Source organism: Macaca mulatta, chromosome 13, assembly GCF_049350105.2.
Source record: "Macaca mulatta isolate MMU2019108-1 chromosome 13, T2T-MMU8v2.0, whole genome shotgun sequence".
Taxonomy (NCBI): domain Eukaryota; kingdom Metazoa; phylum Chordata; class Mammalia; order Primates; family Cercopithecidae; genus Macaca; species Macaca mulatta.
Window position 1 is genome coordinate 13,958,426 of NC_133418.1, and position 26,759 is coordinate 13,985,184.

The 26,759-nt window shown below is 47.3% G+C and overlaps 1 protein-coding gene across 6 annotated transcripts in view; it reads left to right on the plus strand.

The window, feature by feature from the left end:
- The window catches only part of NCK2 (NCK adaptor protein 2), a 150,868-nt gene that overhangs the window by 115,153 nt on the left and 8,956 nt on the right, over positions 1 to 26,759 (plus strand). For 5 of the 6 annotated variants that reach the window (XM_015113046.3, XM_001109452.5, XM_077960230.1 and 2 more), the window contains one exon: positions 21,281 to 22,002. The exons of the other annotated variant lie outside the window; for it this stretch is intronic. In XM_015113046.3, the coding sequence (XP_014968532.1) occupies positions 21,281 to 22,002 (722 nt within the window). The remainder of the gene's footprint in view (positions 1 to 21,280; positions 22,003 to 26,759) is intronic. 6 annotated transcript variants of the gene reach the window in all.

The window sequence follows — 26,759 nt, forward strand, 5'->3', positions numbered from 1 at the left end:
TGCTGGAGGGACGTTCACAGGGGTGCATGGAGGAGGATGCACCCCTGTGAACCAGCCTCCCTGGGCTGTGCACAGGACTCAAGCGTCTCCACTGGGTGATCACAAACAGTTAAAGATTTGAGCAGGGGCATCCCATGTTCCTCTGCAGAGCTGGGGAGGAATTGGGGATGAAGAAACGTGGAAAGCCCAGAGAGAAGTACACACTGGTCCATAGAGAGCCGTGGAAGCCCGCGGCGCTGTAATGGAGACGGAGAAGTGTAGATCCCTGCCCTGCCGGCCTGTGCATTTACCAGGATTGCCTCTCATGCCTGGATGAACCATTCCTTGCCACTGCAACTTGTGGGGCACAGCAGATGGGGAATTTTCTCTCCACCTCTGCCAAGTTTCCACTCACTGAAGCCGTGGATGGAGCCCCAAGGGCACTATTGCTACAGTGGAGGAACCCAAGGGTTGTGGATCCCAAAAGAAGGGACTTGGGGCAGGTGGCTTAGGAGAGTCAAACCTGGTGTGGAAACCCTCCGGGCAGCAGTGAAGGTAACGATGTTTACGGAAAACTGTCAACCATTTTCTAAATTGTGTTCTTGTGAAAGTAAAGTATAGGTGTGCCTTTGCTAGGGAGAAGAGAGCAATTTGAATTGCATTCTTCAGTTACTTTTTACAGCTTTATGGAGTCTGATTTTAGATTTTAAGTGGACTAACAAATTGCTCATTATGTAAAAAATTAATATCTGCCTGGTTTTAACAATAGATGCCCTTACAACATTTTTAAAGCATTAAGATCACGCACGATCTTTAAAGGCACCGTATTCAGACGTCACATGTCTTGTGAAAAGAAGTCTGGCTCGTGCACCAGGTTCTGACCACCTCTCTATGGGGAAGGATGCCCACATTAGGTGCTGTGTGCTGGATCCAGGAGCCAAGTCGCTTTCCTTCTGGTATAGCTACCTGCTGAAAGTGATAGTGGCTGTTGGTGCCATTGAGGTTTCTCTCTCTTTTTTTTTTTTTTTTTTTTTTTTTGTTTTTGAGACGGAGTCATGCTCTGTCACCTAGGCTGGAGTGCAGTGGCACGATCTTGGCTCACTGCAACCTCCACCTCCCAGGTTCAAGCAATTCTCCTGCTTCAGCCTCCCGAGTAGCTGGGACTACAGGTGTGTACCACCACACCCGGCTAACTTTTTGTATTTTTAGTAGAGATGGGGTTTTACCATGTTGGCCAGGCTGGTGTCGAACTCCTGACCTCAAATAATCCACCTCCCTCAGCCTCCCAAAGTCCTGGGATTACAAGCATGAGCCACCGCACCCAGCCAGTTTCTCTCATTTTAAAGCATACCAAGTCTTACCACAAGAATCATGCTCAACAGTTTATCTTAAGATCAGACTGACCTGGAATTCTTTCCTCCCCGCCCACCCACTCCCCTCTTTCCTTTCTTCCACCTGTGTAATGGCTACAAGAAGTAGCAGGTGGGGATCAGGGTATCGGACTGTAAACTGGAACCAGAGAAGGCAGCTCTGCCCAGGGTAGCTAAAGGCCCTTTAGTTAGGGTTAGTCTGCATAAATACATGTAATGAGAGCAGCAACCACTTGCGATTTATACCGCACTTTGCAATTTACCAAGCGACTTACACTTACATGCATTTTTTTTTATATCAGTAGTAAAGAGTCTAGAATTATGTCTAGGAAGAATTAGAGGTCTTCAGACTAGTGGGAAGGGGGTGGGTCTTGAGCCTGTGCTTCATGCTAAGCATGCTGATTTTACTTAAAGACCCAGGTTAGCAGAGTAGTCAAGCAAGTTGCTTTTAGTTACATAGTACATACATTTATGAAAATGTCAGTTCGTATGAAAATATGTAATAGTACCCCAGGCCAGCCTCAGTAGTGTTACTAATCACAGATGAAAAAATTAAGCCTGAGAACACAGCAGTCACAGGTACGAGACCCAGAGAGGACCTCAGATCTAATCTGAATATTTTTCCTATACCAAATTGACTATCTGGATTTAGTGGTAGGCCGCTTTGTACATTTGGGGGGACTCTGTCCCAGAGTCAGAATTATACCAACTTTTTTGTTTTAGAAATGAGAAACCTCGGGACTAACTAACAAGCCTTGAAGGGGTTCAAGGGTTAGATGTTAATCATGTATTGATATAAATTAACTGATTTTGATGAATGCCCTTATTTGTGGAAATACACATAAAGTATTTGGGTAATGGAACATCGTCTTGGCAGCTTAGTCTCAAATGGCTTGGGGAAAATAATGGTTTTTTGCACCATTTTTGTAATTTCCCTGTGCTCTAAAACCAGTAGACATATCAGCAGTGGTTTAGAAACTACCATAGGCCGTAAAGCTAGCTGGTAGTCCGGAGACTTGGGCTCCCCTGCTGTGCCTGGACAGTGCCCTAAGTTCAGCATAAGCCTTTAAGAGGCCAGAAAGTATCATGGAGTATCTGCTACAGTTGGACCTAGACCATGAGAATAACACCAGATGTCAACGTGCCCAGCTGATGCTTCACAGAATGGTTCTAACAGTACCTGATTCAGAACTTTCTCTAATTATTCATCAGGCTTCTCTCCATATCCCCAGCATGCAAGTGAAAACCATCTCTGCTTCTTGCTGGGTCACCCCAGGCTGTTTTGAGCTCCTAGGTTCACAGCCTCTGTGATTGCTGGGAAATCGGAAATTCTCATTTCGGCATTATAGGATTGTAGGGTCTGTCATCATGATTATAAATACTCTCACAGGTCTCAACAAGGACAGAGCTGTTCACCTCTGAAATGACATGTGGGTAACAAACGCAACAGTCTGGTTCTCGTGGAAGCCGAGTCTAAGCTTCAGTCATCCCTTTCTCTATCCCTGGGAAATCCCGTCTGAGCCACTGCATTCTCTGCTGTGAGTGACCTTTGAGAACAGTAACCAAAGCCTTTGAAATAGGGATGCAGGCATGATGCAGCAACCACCGCAGTATAATAGGGTATGTTCTGATCAGAAGGGGGAGCCTGGTCAGATGTTATTTCATGTGGTTGGGATGTGAAGGAAGGATAAGGTTTAGTCCCTGACTTTCTGAAGCTTGTATTTGTAATCTAATTGGGAAAATAATACTGGCACAAGATGGACAGTCCTCATTCAAACAATAGCACTGTCCCTTCCTGTCCCATGGGAAACTAGGGCTGAGTTGTGCAGCTCGGGCACCTGTGCTTTCAGAGAGCACGTAGCATCGCGGGCAGCAGGGAGGACTCTGGAGTCTTCCATCACCTGCATTCAAATCCAGGCTTCGCCACCTACTACTGTTAATCATTGAGTGACTTTGAACAAGCCGTTGAATCTTCTGAGCCTCAGTTGCGTCGTCTGTATAACAGGATACGTGACTGCTTGTCTCATAAAGTTTTTGAGAGCTGAAGGAAGTCATTCATGTGAAGGATACTCTGAGCTGGGTTGAGACTTGGCGAGGGGATGTGGGGTCTCATTTGAGGGGATGGAGAATGCAAGTGAGGATGGGTCGACAGAAATCCACAGGTGTGGGAAGGCCTCGGCGAGCCAGCCGGACTGGGGTGAGCAAGAGGTCTGGGGCAGCCTCGCGGGTGGGGCATGCCATACCGGAAAGGCCCTGGGTGTGAAAAGAGAACCCCCGGAGGTTTCCACAGGGCTTAAGGGGGAGATGAGTGCTGGGGTGTCCGGCAGGGGTCCTGATCCTTGTCTTCAGGACACGACTGGAAGGTCCTGAGCCTGGCAGTGGGAGGTGGGGGACAAGGCCCGAGAGTGACCCAGGGTGACATCCCAAGCCCTGACTCAGCTGTAGGGATGGAGGAGAAAAGAAAAGAGGGAGATTTGGAGGGAAAACCCCTAGGACTCTGTTGACTGGATGGAGAACACCTCGGGGAGGTGTTAGAATGACTCAAGGGTTTCCAGCCTGAAGGGCCGACAGAGTGGCTCAGAGAGCGGAGGAAGCAAGAGGAGACCAAGCCACGGCGCCCAGTGCCGTCTGAGGTTAGGGGACATCAGTAGGATGCAGAGAAGGCTGCAGATGTGAATCTCAGGCTGGGGAGACACACAGTTATCCTTATGACATACTTCCTTTATGTCCGTGAATTTTCATTTTCAGATGTGTAAAGATAATGTAATCCAGGGCCTGCCTCGGAGAGCTGGCGCTTCGGCCGGGCATTCAATCTCTTTCATGTTAAGCACTGGCCCCAGCCTCCTCTCCTCTTTTGGATTCTTCCTTGTCCCTTTCAGGCACGAGTTTGGCCCTCCAAACCCATGGGAAAGATCGGTAACCTCTAGCTCACATGTGCCTACACACACACACAGTTCCTTGCAGATGGATCACTTTAGATGCGGTTAACACCATCCAAATAATACTAGAAGGAATAACACTGGAATAACACCATCCAAATAACACGAGTACCTTCACACTAAAAAGCAGTGAAAAGCGGTCACCAGAGCCCTCCCCAGCAGGAGGCCTCGTGGTAGCTGGTATCAGGGCCTCAGGCTTCCCCAGCCAGCGTGAGTGCTCCCAGCCCTCCCTGCTGAGGAGTATGTGACTTCGAACAGAAAGTTCATGCAGCAGAAAAGCCTATAAACCAAGTCCCCCAAACCAGTCTCACACGCGTTTTCCCAGCGAATGGGCCGTGATAATGATTTCTCTTCGAGTGCCTAAAGTGTGCTCGGTACCGTGACAGGTGCCCGCCTGTGTTTTGTTTCATCTTCACGGTGAGCCTACTGGGGAAATTGTAATAGCCGCGTTTTGCATGTGAAAAAACTGAGACTCAGAAGTTAAGTGAGGCGCCCAAAAACACACAGTGCTGCTGGGGCTGACGCTTGAGCCCAGTGTGGCCTGACTCTGCCTCTTCTGATTACTGTTCAGTCTCAGGAATTGGGGGTGCTGGCTGTTCAGTCTCAGGAATTGGGGGTGCTGGCTGTTCAGTCTCAGGAATTGGGGGTGCTGATTGTGGTGGAAGGGAGAGGCATTTCCTGCTAGGCGTCAATACTGGCGACTCCCACCCACAGACTGTTCAGGTTATTTGCTGCCGTTGCACTAGCCGCCAAAATGCTAAGGGAACAGCTCCCCAGCTCTCCCTGGCCCCTAGGGATTCACGTCTTTGTAACTTTTCCTGGTTCCTGAATGTTGAGGTGAGCAAGAGCCATTAATCAAAATCACTGAGAAGCTGAGTGTCATAGGAGTGTACTCCTTTTTCGTAATTGTGTTTAATTTGGGAGCAGTTTTGTCAGCACACCTGTGCCGCTGCCACAGGAGTCATCTTCGGCCATCTTTGTCATCAGTTTCTTTGTATGGCACAGTTTTCTGCAAACAGATATTCCTCAGAATCGTAATCTCTGAAATGCCTGAGTGTTATAAAACTATTAATCAGTTGTCTTCACTCTTAAAGACAGGGATATTATTATTATTATTATTTTTAATTTTGAGACAGAGTTTCATTCTTGTTGCCCAGGCTGGAGTGCGATGGCACAATCTCAGCTCACCGCAACCTCTGCCTACCGGGTTCAAGCAGTTCTCCTGCCTCAGCCTCTTGAGTAGCTGGGATTACAGGCATGTGCCACCTGGCTGATTTTGTATTTTTAGTAGAGACGGGGTTTCTCCATGTTGTCCAGGCTGGTCTCAAACTCCTGACCTCAGGTGATCCGCCTACCTTGGCCTCCCAAAGTGCTGGGATTACAGGCGTGAGCTGCCACGCCCAGCCGGGATATTATTTTTAAATTTTGGAAACTATAGAAAAGCATAAGGGAGAAAAGCAAATATCCTGTGATCTTGTCACTCAGAAGTAATCACGGTCAACATTGTGTGTCTTTTTCCGGTGTTAATATGTATATAATCAAGATCCTATTACACAGTCGACTTCTTGCTGTTATCAGTACTAGCTGTCACAGTGCAGTTCGTCTGTAGCGGCAGTCCCCAACCTTTATGGCACCAGGAACTGGTTTCGTGGAAGACAGTTTTTCCACGGATCGTGGCAGGAGGCCGGGGGATGGTTTCGGGATGAAGCTGTTCCACCTCACATTGTCAGCATTAGATGCTCAAAAGGAGTGCACAACTAGATCCCTCATATGCGCAGTTCACAGTAGGGTTTGCGCTCCTATCAGAGTCTAATGCTGCACTGCCTGACAGGAGGCAGAGCTCAGGTGGTCATGCTCACCAGCCGCCTGCTCACCTCATTCCTGCTGTACAGCCCATTCCTAACAGGCCACAGAGGTACTGGTCTGCGGCCCCTAGTCTAGAGAACATCAGGCTTTTCCCCCAGGTTACTTGGTCCTGACACAGGCTGGAAATGAGATGTACCCAGTAATTTTTGGTAGATGCGCTTCCTGGGTGTTGAGTGGTTGTGATGCTCGTTGTGGCTTTTATATCCTGTGAGTCATGTAAAAGGAGAAGCTGATTCTTTATGGTGCATTTGTCTTAGAAGTAGTTTGTTTTTCTGAGTTGCATGTTCTTCAGGAATGAGAAAATTCCTGTTAATCATCCTACATACCATTCAGACATGCTTTCTAAACTAAGCCACTCTCCAAGAAACCACGTTTTCCTTTCAGATCAGTACAAAGCCAAACTGTTCCCCTCGAAATGTTTGTATGTAACATAAGGGGAAAAAAATTAAGCTATCTTAATTCTATTTTAAAGGTTCCGCTTCTCCGACAAATTGTTTATCGTCTCTTTATCACGCAAAGACAGGGACTCTGTGGGTTCTCAGAGATGCATTTAACACTTCACGTTTACTCTTCATGTCTCTGTTGTACACTTTACCATTGTATGAACATGAATTAAATATAATGTATCAGAATTTAGAATTCATTAAAATTCTGCCTTGCGAGATTGTTCATGATAGGAAGGGCCCACATAATATGGAATCTTCGGCAGCAGTTGTGGTGCCAGACACCCCAAAATAAATGTGGGTTTGTTTTTGTGTATCATTAGCTTCCAAATATTTAGAACCAAAAATGTGAAACAAATCACAACAGATTAGTGGGAGGATATTTCGAGAGAAAATAGACACGGATTGTCTAAAAAGATTTCTAATGGAGGACAAGGCAGGAGAGACCCTGGGAAGTGAGGGTGGGGTCCGTACCCTTGGAATACTAAGGAGAATCGGGTGTGGAGTTTGCCATGGGGTGCATGGAATTCACAGTGCTGTGTGCACTTGGCTGGGTGAGAGCCAGTCATGTTCTGGTGAAAGGCAAACATCGGGCAGAGCATTTCCCAGGAACTGGCATCTTGGTTGCGTCTTGTTAAGATGATCTCACCCTGCTTCAGCTTCCTGAAGATCACCCCTTCCTAACTAACTACCTTGAGTTACTCAGGCGGGAGTCTTGAAGTTTACGAATAAAGAAACGTGAACCAAATACGCCAGGGAATGAGAGAACAATCTTCCTAGCATGTTTCTGTCTGCATTTACCCATACGGTGTGCTCTCTTTTTTAGGTGCTATGCATATGTCCAAAATGTTCCTTTGCTGTATTCCATTTTAGTGGCTGTTTCCTGGAAGCAGGTGTGAGGCTATGGAGAGAGCGCTCGTTTACTGGCTTGATGTGTGAAGCCGCCTGCCTGCAAGCAGGTGGGCGTCTGTAGGGCTCCTGCATGGCCCATGTGCTGCCTTGGTGTAACTGATGGACCTCGGCAAGTATGGGTGGAGTTGGCTGTCTTTCTGCACATCAGCCTGCATTGGCTCATGTCAGTTTTTGCCCAGAAATCTGTCCCTGTGATCAGCTCCTCCAGGCTGGTGTGGGTTTTTCTTTATAACTTCCCCTTCCGTTTGGGAATTCACAGATTTTGTGCACACACTCAGGTTGTCCTCAGTGACCCCCACAGCTGTGAGAGCCACCCAGAGGGCAACTGTTCGTTAGTTAAAGGCTGGGGTGGCCTGTGTTTCTTCCTGAAGGCAGGCCATGCTGAGGCAGCTGTTTCTGGGGAATCTTGCTTGGTTTTGTGTTTTTGTTTTTTTTAAGGAACATAGTTGTTGATTGTCTGATTTGTGAAATTTACAAGTGGGTGTTTGTAAAGTAGAGATGAATTAGTGGTAAACATGCAGTTTGTTCTAATGCTGCTAATTGAAGTTGACTAAATCTATAATGTTTAACTGGGTGTGCTAAGAAACTTCATTCAGCAATGACAAAGGTTGGCTGTGTCGCGTCCAAAAGGACCACTTGATCCCCTTGTGGTTCTTCTGTGGGTTTTCTTTATTCTTCTTCAAAGCCTACAATACACGGTTATGTTTAAAAAGTGAAGTTAATCGATAGTTTGCACTATCTGTAGAATTCTGGAAAGGTGATAGCTTGACCCAGCCCTTTTCTATGAAAATGAAGCCGTTGAGGGCCAGGCCAGCCGAGCGACTTAGCCAGGGCTGTGGGTCTGCCTCACAGCAAAGCCAGGAGTGGGCCCCTCACAGCCCAGGTTTGGAGGCTGGAGCCCAGTTCCATCAAGTCCCTTCTCCAAAACACAGAACAGGTGGACCACACCCAGGCACTCCAGAGCACTTATGTCTCAGTAACCCTTGTTCATCCAAAGCAGCATACGATCCAGCCCCGCTGCCCACCCTTACCTGAGAAACGGGACTCCTCTCTTACCCCCTCATGAGCCCACAGTGCTTCCCCTAGCCTGTTCATAGGTGCCCTCACGTCTGAGCTGCTCCTGACCCTCAGAGCAGAAGTGAGCTGAGACTCCCCCCGCTGGAGCTTTTTAGGGAGGATAGAGGTGTGTGCACATCTTGTTGAGAAAGTGCCACACCGGATCCTGCCTGTGTCCCCAGCCATAACAGGGAACTGGTATGAGGATGACAACACACAATGGCAGCCATCACCTGGGCTCCTGCTGCGTGTCAGACACCCCGCTAAGTGTCGTCCTCAGTTATGGGGCCCTCACGACGGCCCCACGGGTACCAGCGGTGTCCTTGTGCTACAGATGAAGCCACGTAGATGCAAAGAGATGTTACAGAAAGTGCCAAAGCAAGCACGAGGAGGCGGAGAGGCTGGGCTCCAGAGTGTTCTGAGAAGCTGGCGCAAGTACAGTTTGGCTGTGCCTTTGCCAACCACGTGCCACCTGTGTATTCCCCGGTGAACGTGCTGTCTCTTTTTGTCCGTTCGTCGCGTTTCGTTTTCCTGAGCAGGTGTGGTCCTGGAGAACGGCAGGCGTACTGAACTTTTGCCAGCGGATTGACAGTTTAAGCAGTGCTCCGGAATGCCGTGTCGCATCCTTGCCGCGTCTTATACACTCTTTTGCATATTCAGAAACGCTTGGGCTCATGGATCTTGTATATGTGTTGAGAGGTACTAAATATGTATTTTTAATTAAAAATTATAATGAAAAAAAATTTTTTAATTCTCTTCATTGGCATCTGTGTTCCCATTTGACTTTCAGATTTGTGAGAAAATTCTATACTTTTAGAGCATTTTTTTTTTCAGGTTTAAATATTCCATCATTTTGTTTGCCTGCCTGCTCACAAAGGAATGGGCTTTCTTATGACTGGAGTGGAAAGTCAGGTTCAGAGCCCTGGACACAAGGACCCGTGTGGTGGTCGGGAGGCTGGGCCCTTTGTCCCAACACCTCCCTTTCGGAGCTGGTTCCTGGTGTGCCCACCCACTGGCAAAGGGACTACCTGCGCATGGAGATGGTGGAAGACACTCAGCCCCACCTGTACGGGCTGAAGTCCATCAGTGACATTGCAGTGCCACGGGGCCGAGCAGGGGCCCTGCAGGTGCTCCCCCTGCCCTCCCGTTCAGAGAGCAGCCAGCTGGAGGCTGAGGAGGCAGGGTGGCTGCGTGGGGTTTCCCTCAGGGATGGCAACTCCCTTCTGTCGCATGAGGCTCCTTCCTCCCTGCCATCCTGTGGCAGTCCCTTCCTGAACTTGGGGATTTGGAATGGCAGACAGCAGAGTGTTTCATTATAGGGTATGCATGCCTAGAAATAATAAAAGTCAGGCCAGGCACAGTGGCTCACACCTGTAATCCCAGCACTGTGGGAGGCCGAGGTGGGCAGATCAATTGAGGTCAGGAGTCAAGACCAGCCTGGCCAACATGATGAAACCCCATCTCCACTAAAGATATAAAAATTAGCCAGGGTGGTGGCACACACCTGTAATCCCAGCTGTTTGTGAGGCTGAGGCACAAGAGTCACTTGAACCTGGGAGGCGGAGGTTGCATCCAAGATCGCGCCACCTCACTCCAGCCTGGGTTACACGGTAAGACCCTGTCAGAAAGAAAGAAAGAAAGAGAGAAAGAGAGAAAGAGAGAAAGAGAGAGAGAGAGAGAGAGAGAGAAAGAGAGGGAGGGAGGGAGGAAGGAGAAAGAGGGAGGGAGGGAGAGAGAGAGAGAGAGAGAAAGGAAGGAAGGAAAGAAGGAAGGAAAGAAAGGGAGGGGAAGGGAAAGGGAAGGAAGGAAAGGAAAGAAAGAAAAAAAGTAAATATCTTAGGTTATTCCAGTCTGGGGAAATTCAGGGTGGATCCAGAAATAGTGTACCATGGAGCCATCAGACACAGCCCAGCGACAGCAGTGCTTTCCATCCTAGGAGCAGCATCACTGATGTACGGGTGCGTGAGTGCCCAGCACAAAGTAGGGTCTTTGTGGAAGGAAGGAGGAAGGAATAGCTGCAGAGAAAGGTCAGCGTAGTGTGTGCTTGGGAGGTCTGTTCATCGCGATCCTGGCCTGCTACTTTCACTAACACCCCTGGCAGTGTAGGTGCCTGTTGCTGCAGACACAGGCCTGGAGGGGCTGATGAGTGCATGTGACATTGCAGTGATGAGACAGTGAATGGGGCTTACTAATTAGCAGATGTGTATTGAATGCCTGCTCCATGCCCGGATCTGAGGCCACGATGGTGACTTTGTTTGTCCTTCCCAGGGAGATAAATACAGAGAGATGAGGAGGATGGTGAGACGCGCACCAGTGAGCGCTGCCACGGCCTGCGGCAGACAGGCCTTTACACAGGCAAGGCACTCTCAGGCACTTCAACCAAGTTATTGTAGTGCTGGTTACCAATCAAGGTGCTCCGCGAGCTTTGGGATCAACCCTCATTTTACTGTGGAAGGAAGGCCAGTGCTGTTTCCCCATGGACCATGTTGCCTGCAGTCTCCTCAGGGAGATGGGGATTTGCTAAGCTTTTGAAAAAGATAATGGTTTTTGTCTCCCTCCCTCCCTTCCTTCCTTCCCTTTTTTTTTTGACAGAGTCTCCCTCTGTCGCCCAGGCTGGAGTGCAATGGCACGATCTCAGCTCACTGCAACCTCCGCCACCCAGGTTCAGGCGATTCTCCTGCCTCAGCCTGCCCAGTGGCTGGGATCGTAGGCACGTGCCACCACACCCAGCTAATTTTTTTTATTTTAGTAGAGACGGGGTTTTACCCTTTTGACCAGGCTGGTCTTGAACTCCTGACCTCAAGTGATCTGCCCGCCTTGGCCTCCCAAAGTGCTGGGATTACAGGCATCAGCCACCGTCCTGGCCTGGTTTTTGTTTGATAAAGCTACATTTAAACTACTAGAGGTAAAAAGTTTCCTGGGTCAACTTCGTAGGGTCGATTAGGACCTTAGAGAGCAGGGAGGAAACCACGTGACACCTGACAACAACAGGAACCGGAAGGGACAGTTTTGGAGATGGGCTGAGATTTCATGCAAGGGAAGTTGGTGCCCAAAAGGGACGTGGAAGACTGGGGAAGCTGTCAAGAGTACATTTACTGCTTTTTCTCCGTGGTGGTCAGGAATTTAGAATTTCTTCTTCCTTAAACATATACAGTTCTTAATGGTGAGATTATTTTCTGCCAGCAGGACGCTCGGAAGAGAAAGGTCCGTGGACGAGTATTTTTGCTTTGCTCGATGTGTTTCTGCCAGCCTCAGCTGGAGAGCTCTATGCTCCTGCCCTGCCCAGATCCTTCTCTGCAGCTACGGGATCAGCTGACGGTGCCTACTGCTGCTTGCACGCTGTCCCCACTCCCCCCTCCGCCCCCAGGCCTGTCCTGTACCCTGTCCCCTTGCTTTCCACACTGTAGCCCTAACACCTCCTTCACATCTCTGAACGGCTCCGAGTCCTTCTGCTCACAGCCGTGGTGTAGCCTGTCTTTCTTGCCATGTGTACTTCCTGTCCTCATCTGAGCTCCTCCATGCCCTGCGGGACCGAAAGAGACATGCTCGGGGAAGTCCTCCCTGACCTCCTTCTCTTTATTGCGATTGTCACCATTGGTCATCATCTGCCACTTGGGTTTGTGTAACTGACTCTATCGCACTAGTGAGGTTTAGGAGGCTGCGTAGGTTCTTCACACTTTCCCTGAGGCTGAGCATTCAACAACAAATGAACAAAGAACCCTTTTGAGGACTCTGAAGAAATGAAGAAAGAAGGTGCAGCCGGAGGTGGCATTTGTAGGTATTCTAGTGTGAATTCATGGCAGAGCCAAGGGACAGCGTTTCAGGAAGGATTGTAGAGCATCGTGATCTGTTAAGAGTTCTCTGAAAGTTTTTGCATCTTAAATGCCATTTGTTGCTAGGGAGGAGTCAGAAATGACATAGAGAAATCTCCGAAAAAGTAACCGAGTCCCCTTTCTCCTTCATCCGGGTAGCCCTCTGTTGAGCAGTGAGTACATTCTGATGCCCTTCCCGGAAGTGGACGTTTGCAGCGCCTGTCCTCTGCCTGTCTTGGCAGGTGTGCTGTGACCCTGGGTGGGGCCAGACCAGCGGCATCTGGTGCCCTCACCTGGCTGCCAGGAAAGGTCACTGTCTTTCTAGGTGCCACACCCCCCAGTTCCATCATCTTCGGCCAGCAGTCAGTGTCATGTCTGAGTCTCCATGTGACAAAAGGAGTGGGTGTCAGCCGAAGCAGCCAGCTGATGGCATTTGTGCGTGAGTCTCTTCCGACTTAAATTGGACCTTGTCTGAAATCGTTTTGTACCCAAAAGTCCATAAGCCACTCTCAGAGTTTTCTCTGACCACTGTGCCTCAGATACTGGCCCCAGTGAATTCATGTGGGCCCACCCAAAGTCAACTCAGAGCCCCCAGAAAATCGAGGCTATGTTGTGTTGGTCTGTGGGGCTTAATGGATGTGGCCTCCCAGCATCACAGGTTTCTCATTATTACTCTTGCAGTAAATAGTTTAAGTCCAGATTCTCCAGGCTTAGGAAACATGCACGCCACCCAGCTATGAATTATGTCTGCTGATCCACCGCCACCACCACCCTCACTCCCGCACCCAAACCCCTTGGTCAAAAACTATCACTGTGTGCCTTTCAGCTCACCCATATATACCACGTTTTCAGATGGGAATCAACAGTTTGGCTCGTTTAAGGGGGATGGTTTGGGAGAGCAGCAGTGAGGCTGGCGGAAGGGTAGTTTTAATTTTTCAGGGCTCTTAATCGAAGTGACTGAAAGTCAACTCCAAAGTCACTGAAGGGGAACAAAAGAAAATGAAAAGTTGGCTCAGATGATGGAGAAGTACGGTTGGATCCAGGGGTGCAGCTCTTCGATGGGGCCTGTCTCTCTGAGCCTCTCCCTGCTCACGTCTGCCCTTCACTCCTTACATGAACCTCTGCAGCGTGGGCAGATGCTGCTGCAGCCCTGGCCGTGTCCTCCATGGGATGGTATTTCCCCCATGACTGTAGCAAGGGTCCCGGGAGTGCCCTGACTACACAGATATGAGTCATGGGCCTTCCCCCATGGCCAGCAAAGGCGGGGGAAGGCTCAGGGTGAGATGGGGCCCTTCTCAGAGAGGAATTTTGTTTGACTAAGAGAAGGGACAAAGGGTTCTGAACAGATCAAGACAACAGAACCACTACATTAATCTCCTGTGGCCGCCCTGTCAAAAAATCCTTAAGTTGAGTAAATTTGAGTTTTTTCCCTTTACCTATTGAAATATTATAATAAATTTTTGCCCTTCATACTCTGAATAATGGAAGCTAATCTTAGCAGCATAGCTGAAAAACTAGATGCAAATTAAATGAATATACAACAGCACAAAAACTCTTAGAAGCTGAGCTGAACATGAGTTATATTCTAACTCTTATATGGAAATGTACTTTGGTCACTTTATACCATAATCAGATCTTATCAGATCTCCATAGTATTTAATAATAAAAGCTTTTCGTAATATTTAGCTGACTTTAATAATAGGTCCTGACTCTAGTGGGGGAAATCCCCACAGATCAATAATCTCGATTCTTAGCAAAAATAGCATTTTCAATAAAAAGCTTTCTGATGAAATTTGGTTTATGTTACACATCTGATCAGCAGCAAAAATTAAAGGATTTTGCCACAGAGCTCCCAAAACTTGAGTGCACCCTGCCTAAATGAATTGGCTTGAATACGTTTCGGAAGTACCAAGTTTGTTTGACACTTTATCTGAAATCTCCAGAACTCCAGCTGGAAGATGACAACCAGAGCATGTTTTACAGTCATCTGTTATAACATCCCTTCATCTGAAAAAGGATATAAAAGATTTTGACTTTAAATTTGCTGACATTAATAATGTATGACATATTCAGGCTTTTATTAGAACCCAATCTTTAATGTCTGTAATCTTATTCAGGAAAGTTAAAACGTGCTTATTATCAATAAAAATAAAACTTGTGATCAGAGATCCAATAGCTTGATGCCGCAAATCACCACAAAAGCAGAAAGTGTAGTTTACCTTTAAATCCAACTCAGCTATTTGCCACTTAAAATTATACTATCTTCAAGCCTGTAATCCCAGCACTTTGGGAGTCCGAGACAGGCGGATCACGAGGTCAGGAGATCGAGACCATCCTGGCTAACACGGTGAAACCCCGTCTCTACTAAAAAATACAAAAAAACTAGCCAGGTGAGGTGGCGGGCTCCTGTAGTCCCAGCTACTCAGGAGGCTGAGGCAGGAGAATGGCGTAAACCCGGGAGGCGGAGCTTGCAGTGAGCTGAGATCGCGCCACTGCACTCCAGCCTAGGCGACAGAGAGAGACTCCGTCTCAAAAAAAAAAAAAAAAATTATACTATCTGTCTGCTCACCAAGTAACAAATATTATTACCTACAGTGCACATGTTATTTTATTATTACGAAATGCAGATAAAGTCATGGCACAATTTGTGGCTGGTCTTTAATGTGGCACCTGTGGAGGTGACTTGGTTAAGGAGTTTGTTCACTCTCCTTGCTGTCCATCTTGGGCAGCTCTGTGCCCAGGAGCTGTGCGTCCTTGCCTTCCAGCCCGGCTGCTGACTGGTCTGGGAGACCTCGGGCGAATGCTGAGCCTCTCCAAGCCTCTGTCACTTGTCTCATTTGTGGAGCACACTGTCAAGTGCCCGGGGCCCCTGTGTAGCGCAAACAGAACATTGCAGCTGCTGGAGGTGCTGGGGGTTACGGGGCCTCCTGCCCCGCCCAGTCCCCTGGACCACACACACATGGGATCCCAGGACTCATCTCCCACAGCAGCAGCCTGAGAACAACCGGCCAAGCTGCTGCAGATTGAACTGCAACTGGCCAAGCTGCCTCAGATTGTGTTCCCCCCGTTCATATGTTGAAATTCTAAGCCTTAATGTGATGGTACTGGGAGGTGATTATGTCATAAGGGTGATGCCCTCATGAATGGGATTCATGCCCTTATAAAAGAGACCTCAGAGGGCACCCTCAATGCTTCTGCCATGTGGACACAGCAAGGAGGCACCATCTGTGAACTAGGAAATGGGCCCTCACTAGACACAGACACCAAATCTCCTGGGGCCTTGACATAGGGCTTCCAGCCTCCAGAACTGTGAGAAATAAATGTCTGTAATTTTACTTTATAAGTCACTTGGTTTACAGTATTTTGTTATAGGCGCCTGAACCAATTAAGATACAATCAGATCTCTAAGGTTTCTTCTAGAACTTAAACACCATAATTTTATGATAGATTTAAAGAGCTTGAGATGCTCTCTGAGCCTAGTCTTCAATGTAAGAGTTAAAATCCTGCTCACTGCTGAGCATGTCTCATGAAACAGCATCTTGCTTTTTTTTTTTTTTTTTACGGTAACTTTCATTCTTTCATTCTTTTTCATGCAAAGATGTAGCAGTTTAAACATTATTGAACAAGCTGTAGATAAAGTCATTACTTTGTGAGAAAATGCTGGTTCATCTAATATACAGCATGCCAGCCATTGGAAGGGTTTTGTAATGGTCACATTCTAGATCATCGCAGTATGATTCATCCGAAGCACGCTGCTGTGACACCTCCAACCAAAATGCTCAAAACCAGGTAAATTCTGTGCAGTAGGATTTTATGATTAACTTGAGAATGGAAAGAAAAACATTTCATCTCTTGTCCCAAGTCTTGCTAAAACACACAACCGCACACCATCCCTCGGTCAGGGCAGGATGGGAGGCATTGAAACTGCGTGTTCTACATGGGTGAGGAGCCGCCTACCTCACATCTGCCTGAAGGATCCACCTGGCCTGCTTTGGAGTTCACTATTGACCCCAAGGTGAGCAGTCTCCAGGGACATGCCGGCGAATGCGCTCTTCCAAAATAGAAGAGTGAGCAGGGGCCCCGGACGCTGAGGGCTCCCAGTCTGCCATATTCTGGTTGGCTATGGTTTCATTATGGTAGCTAAAGACAGGCCGAGTCTGAGAAGTGGGTATGAGGATTTGCCTGTCTTGTGGAAAAAATATGTAAAATTCTGTGAGAAAAAAATCGTGTTACCCTGTTAAAATAAACACACATTGGAGTGCAAACTGTGCCTCTGTTACAACTGAAAGCAGTAGGTGGTTTTACTTTAATGAAGGATGAGGCGATGAAGCGGAGATGTGTAGAAAAACTACACACGGAGAATGAAAGGAAACTGGGATCCCGGTGCCGCCTCTTTACCTACAAGGTAATGAGTTTGCCTTCAAATTAGAGAGAGGCGGTCGCTTAGAGCCTGCACCACTCAGGGACTTGCCCTCGGTCAGGACGCACAGCTGCAGTGCTCCCGTCTCCCAGGCGCACATGAATCCTTGTTTGTTCTGCAGCAGAAATCTTCCCTTTGAGATGTCCTGGCTGTCACCTGGCTGGGTCACAGCTCCAGGTGAAGTCCAGGCAAGAGAAGGACGAGGGATCACTGAGTCCCCCGAGCCTGCCCCCATGTAAAGGCTCTCCTGACTCTAGGGTTGCAGTTGACTTAATTATCCTCACACAGAAAGGCCACCTGCACTCTTGGTGCATTTTTCTCTTCCCACTCCCCCTCCTGCCACTGAGACACCTTGCCCAGGCATCCTCCCCCTGGCCACCGCTTTCTTGCTCTGGTATCCTTAGCAGTCAGGAGGACTGAGCACATTAAATCTTCATATGCCAGCATTCAGGGTCTCCCATCCCTTCTGTTCTAGATGACCCTGGCTCTGGCCACTGGGCAGGATCAGGGTGCAGGGAAGGAAAGGGACCTGCTTTCTCAGCAACCCAGCAACTTGGTCCCATTGACGTCTTTCCCACACAGTACCCCTCCAGCCTGCCAAGACCTGTTAACTGCTGTTCTGTGGCCCTGGCCTGTCACTGGTATTATATTTCTTATCCAAAATCTTCATTATCTGAACCTCAGCCCCTCTCCCATCTGTAGACACAGGGGCCTGTTCATTCTGTAGAGAAAGAGAAAAGGTTTCTCTTCGCCTGGGCGTGCAAGCGGGCAGGGAGGGAGTGGAATAGATTGTTGGCACCCCAATTCAGAGTCCTAGTTTCATTTCCCATAGAAATCATATTACAGATGATAATGCTTTCCATAGAAACCATGCTGGACGCCAGTCACTATCAGAACTATGCTTCTTGACTATTATGGATTGAATGGGGATTTACTGGGTGTGCAGTCTGTGCCACATCACTGGCTGGGTATGTTGGGCCAATTCCCTGACCTCTTGTAGCCTCAGTTTCCTCATTTCCATGACTGAAGAAGTTGCCCACTTTGTCACAGGACTGTTGTGAGAGTTTAGATAACATAGGTGTCAGTAAAGTCAGGTGCCTCTCCATCCCCAGACACCTGCCTCTTGAATTTCACTGCACCAGCAGCTACATACAGCATTGCTCCCATGCAAGAGCGTTTGCTTCCCAGGTGGCAAAGTCTGGCAGGCAGGCTTTCTGTTTTGGTGGCCATCTGACACTGATAGGATGATGACCAAGTGTTTTTAAAGAGGGCTTTGGCCTTCTTTTGGTAAAATACCATTTAGAGCAACAAGAAAGCCACAGCTTAGTTAATAAGAGTAATCGTTGTTATCCACAGAGCACTTCCTGTGCTTTATAGCATCAGCTGAATGCCGGTGCCTCTCATGGGCCCGATGGCATCTTCCTGAAATTCATACGAAGTCCCAATCCCCAGGACCTCAGAAGGTGATTATGTTTGGAAATAGAGCCTTTACAGAAGTGATTAAGTTAAAATGAAGTCACTGGGGTGGGCCCTCATCCAGTCTGACTGGTGTTCTTATAAAAAAGGAGATTGGAACACAGACACACTCAGAGGGAAGACCACGTGAAGACACACAGGAAGAAGACAGCATCTGCAAGTCCAGGAGAGAGGCCTTGCAAGGAACCAACCCTGCCAGCACCTTGATTTGGACTTCCAGCCTCCAGAACCGTGAGGAAATAAATGTCTGTTGTTTAAGCCACCCAGTCTGTGGTACTTATTATGGTAGCCTGAGCAGACTAACATGTTCACATCTGGGGGGTAAGAAAATCAGTACACAGACATTTATTAAGTAATTTGACCAAGAGCATGCAGCTCTCTGTCAGTCTGCACTGACCCTCTGAGTTGCCCCAAAGACTACTTAGATCACATTTGAGCAAAACAGGTTAAAATTGCTGCTGCATTCTTGCTATGTACAGTGTTCCAGTCTTAATGGAGAAGTATAAGCTCTGTGCAGGCAGAAAGCATGCTTGTCTGCTCATTTCACCCCCCACCAAAGTCTAGATTGGTGCCTGGTATGTCTCAGGAACTCAGTGGCTGTATTAATTAATTTAAATTACCGTATTTTGTTTTTGAAAGAAGTCACTAAAGTAGAACATTCATGTATCAGTTATAAAGTGTCTGTATAACATATTGTGGTGGCCACTCTCTAATGTCTTTTCTGCTGATCTTGTCACCTTTATCTTCATGGCCTGATGAATATTCCAAAACCCGCTCTTCCACAGGCGTTTTTTTCTCAAATAGCTTTTGGAAGTTACATGTTTGCAAAGGTCCATTAAAAGTTTATTGTTCATTGTTATTTCTTGACATCATTGTTGCCAATAAAAGTCGGCCTCAGCCTGGCCCCCGTGGTCCCAGCTTGCTAGCTGTTTGATAAGGCCATAAGGCCTTCCTGGTTGAGCTTCGGGCACCACTGCCTTCTGGACAGAAAAAGTTCGCTTTCATGGATGGCCTGCCTTCCGGATTGTGGAGCTGTAGTGTTATCATGGTGCTCTCATTGTGTAGTTGAACCATCCTGCGTTTGAAATCCCATGAAAGGATGAGTTCTCAGATTTGGAGGTTTATGCTTTTATATAATGTGAGTTAACCCAAAGTAGAAATCTAAGTGTTTCACCTGTTCTAATATTCTGGCTTACTCTTGTGTCTCCCATTCATGTGAATAAAAAGTGGTACAAAGAGAAACATCAGAGGACATTAGCATAAATGAATCAGTGTATTTGCTCTGAAACGTATGTGGCCTCACATGCCTCCCGGTGCTGCGTGGGTGCACGTCCTAGGGCAGTGGCTGCTGGGCAGGGCCGATCTGCCCCAGGGGGGCGGCAGCTCCAGCTCTCCACCATTGAGGACAATCAGCCTTTTTCCCCTCTTGACCTCCTGCCCACTCAGCAAGGCGATAGAAGCACAAGTAATTATTAGGACTGATCCCCCTTTATTCTAGTTTAAGGAAGAAAAGGAGAAAGAGGTACAAGAAGCTACCCATGGAAGTGCTTTGAGGAAGTCATTTTGAGGAGTCTACAAATGACTAATCCTCCACACTGGTTAAGATAGAGGTCAAAGCAGAGCTGTGGTGGGAGCACTCATCTCTTAGGACAGCTAGGGAAGGCCACGTCTGCCTGTGTGGGGTGTGTCCCCAACTCTGGGGCTGACATGCTTTCCTCTCGTAGAATGTTCCAGAATTCCATGCATTTTAACACAGTTAAAACATTTTTACCTTAGGGCTTTTCTAGCATTTTTCATCACGCATAGGAAGAAATGTTTCCCATTCTGATTCAATACTCACATATGTGACTGAAGAAACAGTACTTACTGTAATTGTGTTCGATGCACTGAAATTTTCTACTTTATTCCCTTAAATTCAACACATACCTGTAGGCTGGTTGCAACCCATTAAAGTGGTTTTTATGATCCACTAGTGGGCTTTGAATCACAGTATGAAAAATTGTGTCTTCAATTTAAGGTATCAGCTAAGTTTTCCTAATGCACTCATCACAATCTGTTGTGGGAAATTAGTCTGCTGTTTTGAAAGAAGAGAAGAATTGTAAGACGAGAAGAAAGGTGAAGATGATGGGTTTTGCCCATTAGGGCTGTCGTGCTGTCCAGGGGTGAGGGGTGAGGGCAGTGAGTGTCCCAGGAGTGGAGGAGGCAGTGGCAAGGCAGCTGGGGGCAGGGCAGGTTATGCAAGCTGTGCTCCCTAAGACTGGACGGTCTTAAGAGTTCTAACGGGTCTTTGAATTCATTTAGTCTGACTTCCCACCCATTCAAGGAATGAAAAAGGTATTTTGTCTGCATTTATACTTTATTTTTTTCAGAGGCACAGGGATGCTCTAAAAACGGTTATTTCAGAAGGAAACCTTCTACTCTTCTCGTTATCTTTTGTGTCAGTGGTACTTCCGCATTTTTTGGTTTTGTTTGATTTTAGAGACAGGACCTCACTCTGTTGTACAGGCTAGAGTGCAGTGGAGCGATCACGGCTCCCTGCAGTCTGGAACTCTGGCTCAAGCCATCCTCCCACCTCAGCCTCTCCAGTAGCTGGGCCCATAGATGTGCACCACAGGTGGCTAATTTTTTTTTTTTTTTTTAATTTTTTGCAGACACAGGGTCTTGCTATGTTGCCTAGGCTGGTCTCAGACTCCTGGCCTCAAGCAATCCTCCCGCCTGGGCCTCTCAAAGCCTGGGATTCCAGGCGTGAGCCACCGTGCTGGCCCTGTGACGTTTTTATGGGTAAAATAGATCAGTTTAAGTAGTTCTCAACTTTAAGTAACTTCACAACTACAGGAGGCAGCTGCCAGCAACCTTATTTTTCTGATGGTAATTACAGTTTGTAAGCACTGTCCATGTGTCCCCTTGTATTTAACCGCCAGAGAAACTGCGTGGAAATCCCAGTAGACTAGGGAGTGGGTTGGTGCCCAAGTGCCCCGCGCCACTGAGCCTTGCTGTGTCTCCACAGGCCTTGGCAAGACGCGCAGGAAGACCAGCGCGCGGGACGCGTCCCCCACGCCCAGCACGGATGCTGAGTACCCCGCCAATGGCAGCAGCGCCGACCGCATCTACGACCTCAACATCCCGGCCTTTGTCAAGTTCGCCTATGTTGCCGAGCGGGAGGATGAGCTGTCCCTGGTGAAGGGGTCGCGTGTCACCGTCATGGAGAAGTGCAGCGACGGTTGGTGGCGGGGCAGCTACAACGGGCAGATCGGCTGGTTCCCCTCCAACTACGTCCTGGAGGAGGTGGACGAGGCAGCTGCGGAGTCCCCGAGCTTCCTGAGCCTGCGCAAGGGCGCCTCGCTGAGCAATGGCCAGGGCTCCCGCGTGCTGCACGTGGTCCAGACGCTGTACCCCTTCAGCTCAGTCACCGAGGAGGAGCTCAACTTCGAGAAGGGGGAGACCATGGAGGTGATCGAGAAGCCCGAGAACGACCCCGAGTGGTGGAAATGCAAAAATGCCCGGGGCCAGGTGGGCCTCGTCCCCAAAAACTACGTGGTGGTCCTCAGTGACGGGCCTGCCCTGCACCCTGCGCACGCCCCACAGATAAGCTACACCGGGCCCTCGTCCAGCGGGCGCTTCGCGGGCAGAGAGTGGTACTACGGGAACGTGACGCGGCACCAGGCCGAGTGTGCCCTCAACGAGCGGGGCGTGGAGGGCGACTTCCTCATTAGGGACAGCGAGTCCTCGGTAAGTGCGCTGCGCCCGCAGCTCTGGCTGGAGGCAGTAAATGCGCCTTGCACAGTGGCTCTGTGTGCCGCGCCCATTTCACATTGTGTGAGTACACTAGAAAGGCGGGAGATGCAGATGAATGCAATTTAGTGTAATGTTTGCTACTCCGTGATTTCCTTGCATCTGTTTTGGGGATCGTGGGTGTCCATTTCTGGAGGTGGGAGGTTAACTGAAAAAATGTTTGTAGCTGACAAAGGTGGTTCTGCTTCTCTCCGAAGATTCCCCCTCTTGTATTTTACAGACTCAAACGTCATTTTCTCTCCTGGTTGCCCATTGTGTGTACGTAGAAGGCCCGAGTGATTTACTTTGTTTCCACTCGGTCTGTTTCCCAGAGAAAGCAATCTTTGCAAGACTGGTGGCCGGTTTCTGACACCGCCTTTTGTTGTTTGCTTGCTTTCTCTTTGTAAACCGTATAATCCCAAGGTCATTGCCACGGCAGGCAGCGCCACTGAGTTCATCTCTGAAAAGCTTTTAAAGCACTTACGAGATGAATTGAAAAGAAAACAAGGGTTCTTGAGAGAGATGAGTTTTGTGTGTGTGCAGTGAGTGGGAGATATGAAGCCACTGGACTGGGGCAGCAGACCCACTTCCAGGGGTGGGCAGGCTGGGGGCAGTGAGTTTCAGACGTGGGGGTGGAGCCTGCATCCCAGAAGGCAGCCTTTTCGTGTGTGAAGGAAATATTCGACCAGTTTTGCAAACGTCTTTACAAATACACCTTCTACAATCGAGAGACTTCCAAAACAAGCATTTAGGAGTTTGATGTATTTGAATTGTATTGGTTCTAGTAGGCTTCAATTTCATTTTTAAATGCACACTGTAAGACTAGTAAGTATGTACTACCTGCTGCCCCTGCTGTCCTCTGAAAAGGTTACTGGCACAATAAATAAGTGCACATTCAGGAGTCCTGTTGACTGATCAGAGAGGCATTCAAAGCCCTCCAGAGAGAGGCAAGTGGGATCTTCTCCTCTTTGAGGAAGGAGCATCGTGGTGGTGGAAACTGGACTCCTTTGTGGTGTCATCAGTTTTGCGGAGCCTTAGATGTGCTTGGACGGGAATGCCAGCCTGAAAGCTAACTTCATCTGAAATCTGAACTCTGAGATTTTCTTATCAAGTCACCAGAGTTTATCATTCCTGGCAAGACATCACATTGAATTGTTCTCACATGACGAGAGCTCTGTGCACCATTTCCTTTAGATCGGGTTTGAAGCCTTAAGCAAATTAAGGACAGCAGCGCTTTTAACTCAATCGAGCAGAAACTTAGAGAAAGTGCTGGAAAACCAATTACAATATTAAGTGCTTGGTCCAGAGTCCTTAAGGGCTAAGTATAATGCACAAAATATGATCTTGGCTTAAAATGTTTGAGTTTGAAGAGACTTCTCAGAAGGAAGTCCTGCAGTGTGGAGACATTGCTCCCAGTCGTTCTTCTTTCTGCCTAAGATTTGGGGAGATGAAGAAAGACTTTAGAGAGTAGATGAAAAAGGTGTTCTCCAGGGTTGCTGGCCTTAGGGAGGACCTATGGCTTTTCTGTGGAACATGCACAGGTGGTCATTGTTGTCTGAATTCAGGGACCAGATCCCTTTGGATAAGGAGGGATGCATGCATTGGCTGGGTTTCATCTCAGAACTCTACACCCCACTGTCTCAGTTGCCTTGCATTGTTAGAGAATGAGCTAACTTTTTCAAAAGTACTAAAGCACTAATTGTTTGTATTTCCTTTTAACAATTTTTTAATTGGGGGCCTTTCAAGATGTTTTGCATTCTCTCCTAACTTAGAAAGTCAAGGAGCAACATGTATGATTCCAGGAATATAGGGTGGAAAGGGCTTTACTGGCACTTGCATCGGCTCTGCACACATAGCAGCACCGTCTTGGTCTGAGGCTCCACGTGGCCTGATGCTGTGCAGGGCAGCTTGTCCTGATGGATCTTGCCGTGACACAGGCCATTTTCAGCGCTTAGTGTGCATGCCTTGTGCCACGGGGATTCTACAAGAGCCCTGAGGTGTGTGGCTTCTTTTCTCCTGACCGCAGAACCGGGCCAGGTTTGCTGCGTTTCCTGTTCATGACCAAGGCTGTTCTCAGCTGTCATCTGTGACTGCCGGGGACCTGTCCTGGTGGACAAGTGGACAAGTCCTTTGCTTGTTTTTTTTTCCCCACCATCCGCTGCCTCCCCCCATCCCCATGTGTTTCCCTGCTCATTTTGCCATTTCTCAGGTTAGAGCTGGCTTTCACAGCCACCACCAGGCCACCAAGAGCCCTTAGGTTCATGTTCTGACATAATTCCTTCACAGCATGCCAGGATGGAAAGGTTTCTGAGGGGTTCAGCCTCCCTGCAGGACTCAGAGGCAGGCATCTTCATTTAATTTCCTTTTTTCTTGGAATCTTTGGGCCTGGACCTTTCATTGAGGTTACCACATGAAGCCTGGCTTCTGGATAAGCACAGCTGTTTCTTTTGGAATGGATCTTCAACATGCGTATCAGTTTTTAAAATACCCTGAGTGACTGCAGTGTAAATGAGCTAGACCCTTGCTTGATGATATTGAGAGGTGCTTATTTCAGGGAGGACAAACATTGCCACATCCTGCACTATCCACTATCAGTAAGTGCTGGGTATTTCAGAAGTATCTGTTGGATATGTTAGATGAATCAGTGAACTAACAAATGAACGAACCTGTTGGGCCCTCTTTCCTGTCCTGAACGTCAGTGCCTACTGCTTGTTCTTCCCTTTCTTCTTCCTCCCTCGCTCTCCTCTCTCATCTACAATTGTCGTTTATCCTTAGCAGCTAAAGGTGATATATTGTTGGTGCTTATTCTCCATATTTCATTATCATACCTTCAGCTGTGAGCTATACCTGCTTAAATCCAGAAAACTCAGAAATCCTACTCACCCTGTGTGTGTCCCTCATAAATCCTTTTATATTTTGTCCACATTGATGCTATGGATGTGGCTAGAAAGCTGTACTTAAAATGAACAGTAACCCTTTACTGGGTTTCTGGTAAACTGTACAAGTTGTCAGTATTTTATTAATTGCTGCATCCCCCATCCTTGTAAAAGTTGTTCAGAAAGTGACAGATCACAACTAGGATATGGTTGGAAAAGGTGCACAGCTGGCCTGGGTGACTTGCTGGACAGCATCAGCCACAAGTCTGGGAAGCCATTTTCCTCTGTAAGATTTTAGATACCGAAGAGGTCATGTATTTATTGTGTCCTGCAATAATATTAGATACTAATATTGTCATACAATACATTTGTTTCCAATAGAGAAAAACTCTCCTGCTAAGGATAATTTAATGCACATATTGGCCATACTAAAAGTCAATGGATGTTTCATTTCTCTTTTTAAAAATACATTAAAAGAGTTTGGCCAGGAAATTAATTAGAATAGTTCCTTTCTGTATTTTCAAAGTTATAATATTTCTTATAGAAATTATAACTTCTACCCAAAACTCTTATTTGCAGGCAATTTCATCATTCCATTTCTCTAAATAATGATTCTCAAACTGTGTACTGTGTATCAGAATTGCCTTGAGGCTTGTTAAAACAGAAATTGCTGGGTCCTACCTGCAGTGGTACTGATTCAGGAGGTCTGGGGCCCAAGAATTTGCATTTCTATTAATAACACGTTTCTTGGTGGTGATGCTGCTGCTTTGGGGACCACACTTTGAAAACCCTTGATCCCTATGATGCATTCCTGGTGGTTTTATACATTCTTGCGACTGTTATTAAAACCATTTCTGCATAATACTACATTTCCAAAATTATAAAACTATTGTCACAAAGCTGACCTTCATTTAGAACTATAGCTTTTGTTGAGTGGAATTTATCTCTTGAAGTGTATTTCTGTTGAGTTTTTTGGGGTTTTTTGTTTTGTTTTGGTTTTGGTTTTTTTGTTTTTTACTGTTTAGAGTTTGAAAATAAACTTGCTGTGTTTCTGCTGGTGAATTGGAAGGAGGCAGATTGTCAGAGCAAAGTAAAAATTGCTTCCAGGGTTTCATGGTTAGGCTCTGTGATCTGTAGGTGTTTCTTCATAAATGAGTTAATGTTAAGATGACTTAACCTTAGGTTGCTATGAGCAGTGCCTGTAGGCATCCTTCCAGTCTCAAAGATAACAAGTTATTTTTAATTGCCAGGCTTTTTGCCCAGTACAAAATGGAAGTTTTAAGCCTGGATTTTTGTAATAGTTCTAATTTTAAGCATATTTAACTCTTGAAGATGGAAGGGCCTGCAAGACCATGCAGTGCAGGCTGTTACCTCGAAGTGTAGTGCTCATCACCTGATTCTGATTCTGCCTCCTCATTCTGGCTGGCTCTTCAATGCTGACCATTAAAACACAGCAAGCAATGCATCATTTACTGGGATCTGTGAACACAGGCGTCTTACTAAAAGCTAGTGCTTTTAATACAATCAGTAGCAAACCTGGTCAGTAAGAGGTTCATAATTTCTTTCGGGACCATGGCTCTTGGTTTTTCCCAGAAGGTGGAGTTGTGCTGGCCTTGTTCTGGGAGCTCTCCACGGTTGTCACGCACTGGGGTTAAAATTGCAGTGTGGCTGCAAAAAAATCCGTGACTATGTTGTCTTATAGATTTAGACATCTCTTTGGTTTACAGAACACCGTTGTGTTACAGTGTCCTACAGTGTTGAGTAGAGTAACATATTGTGCAGGTTTGTAGCCTGGGAGCAACAGGCCATATATTATAGCCTAGATGTGTAGTAGGCTGT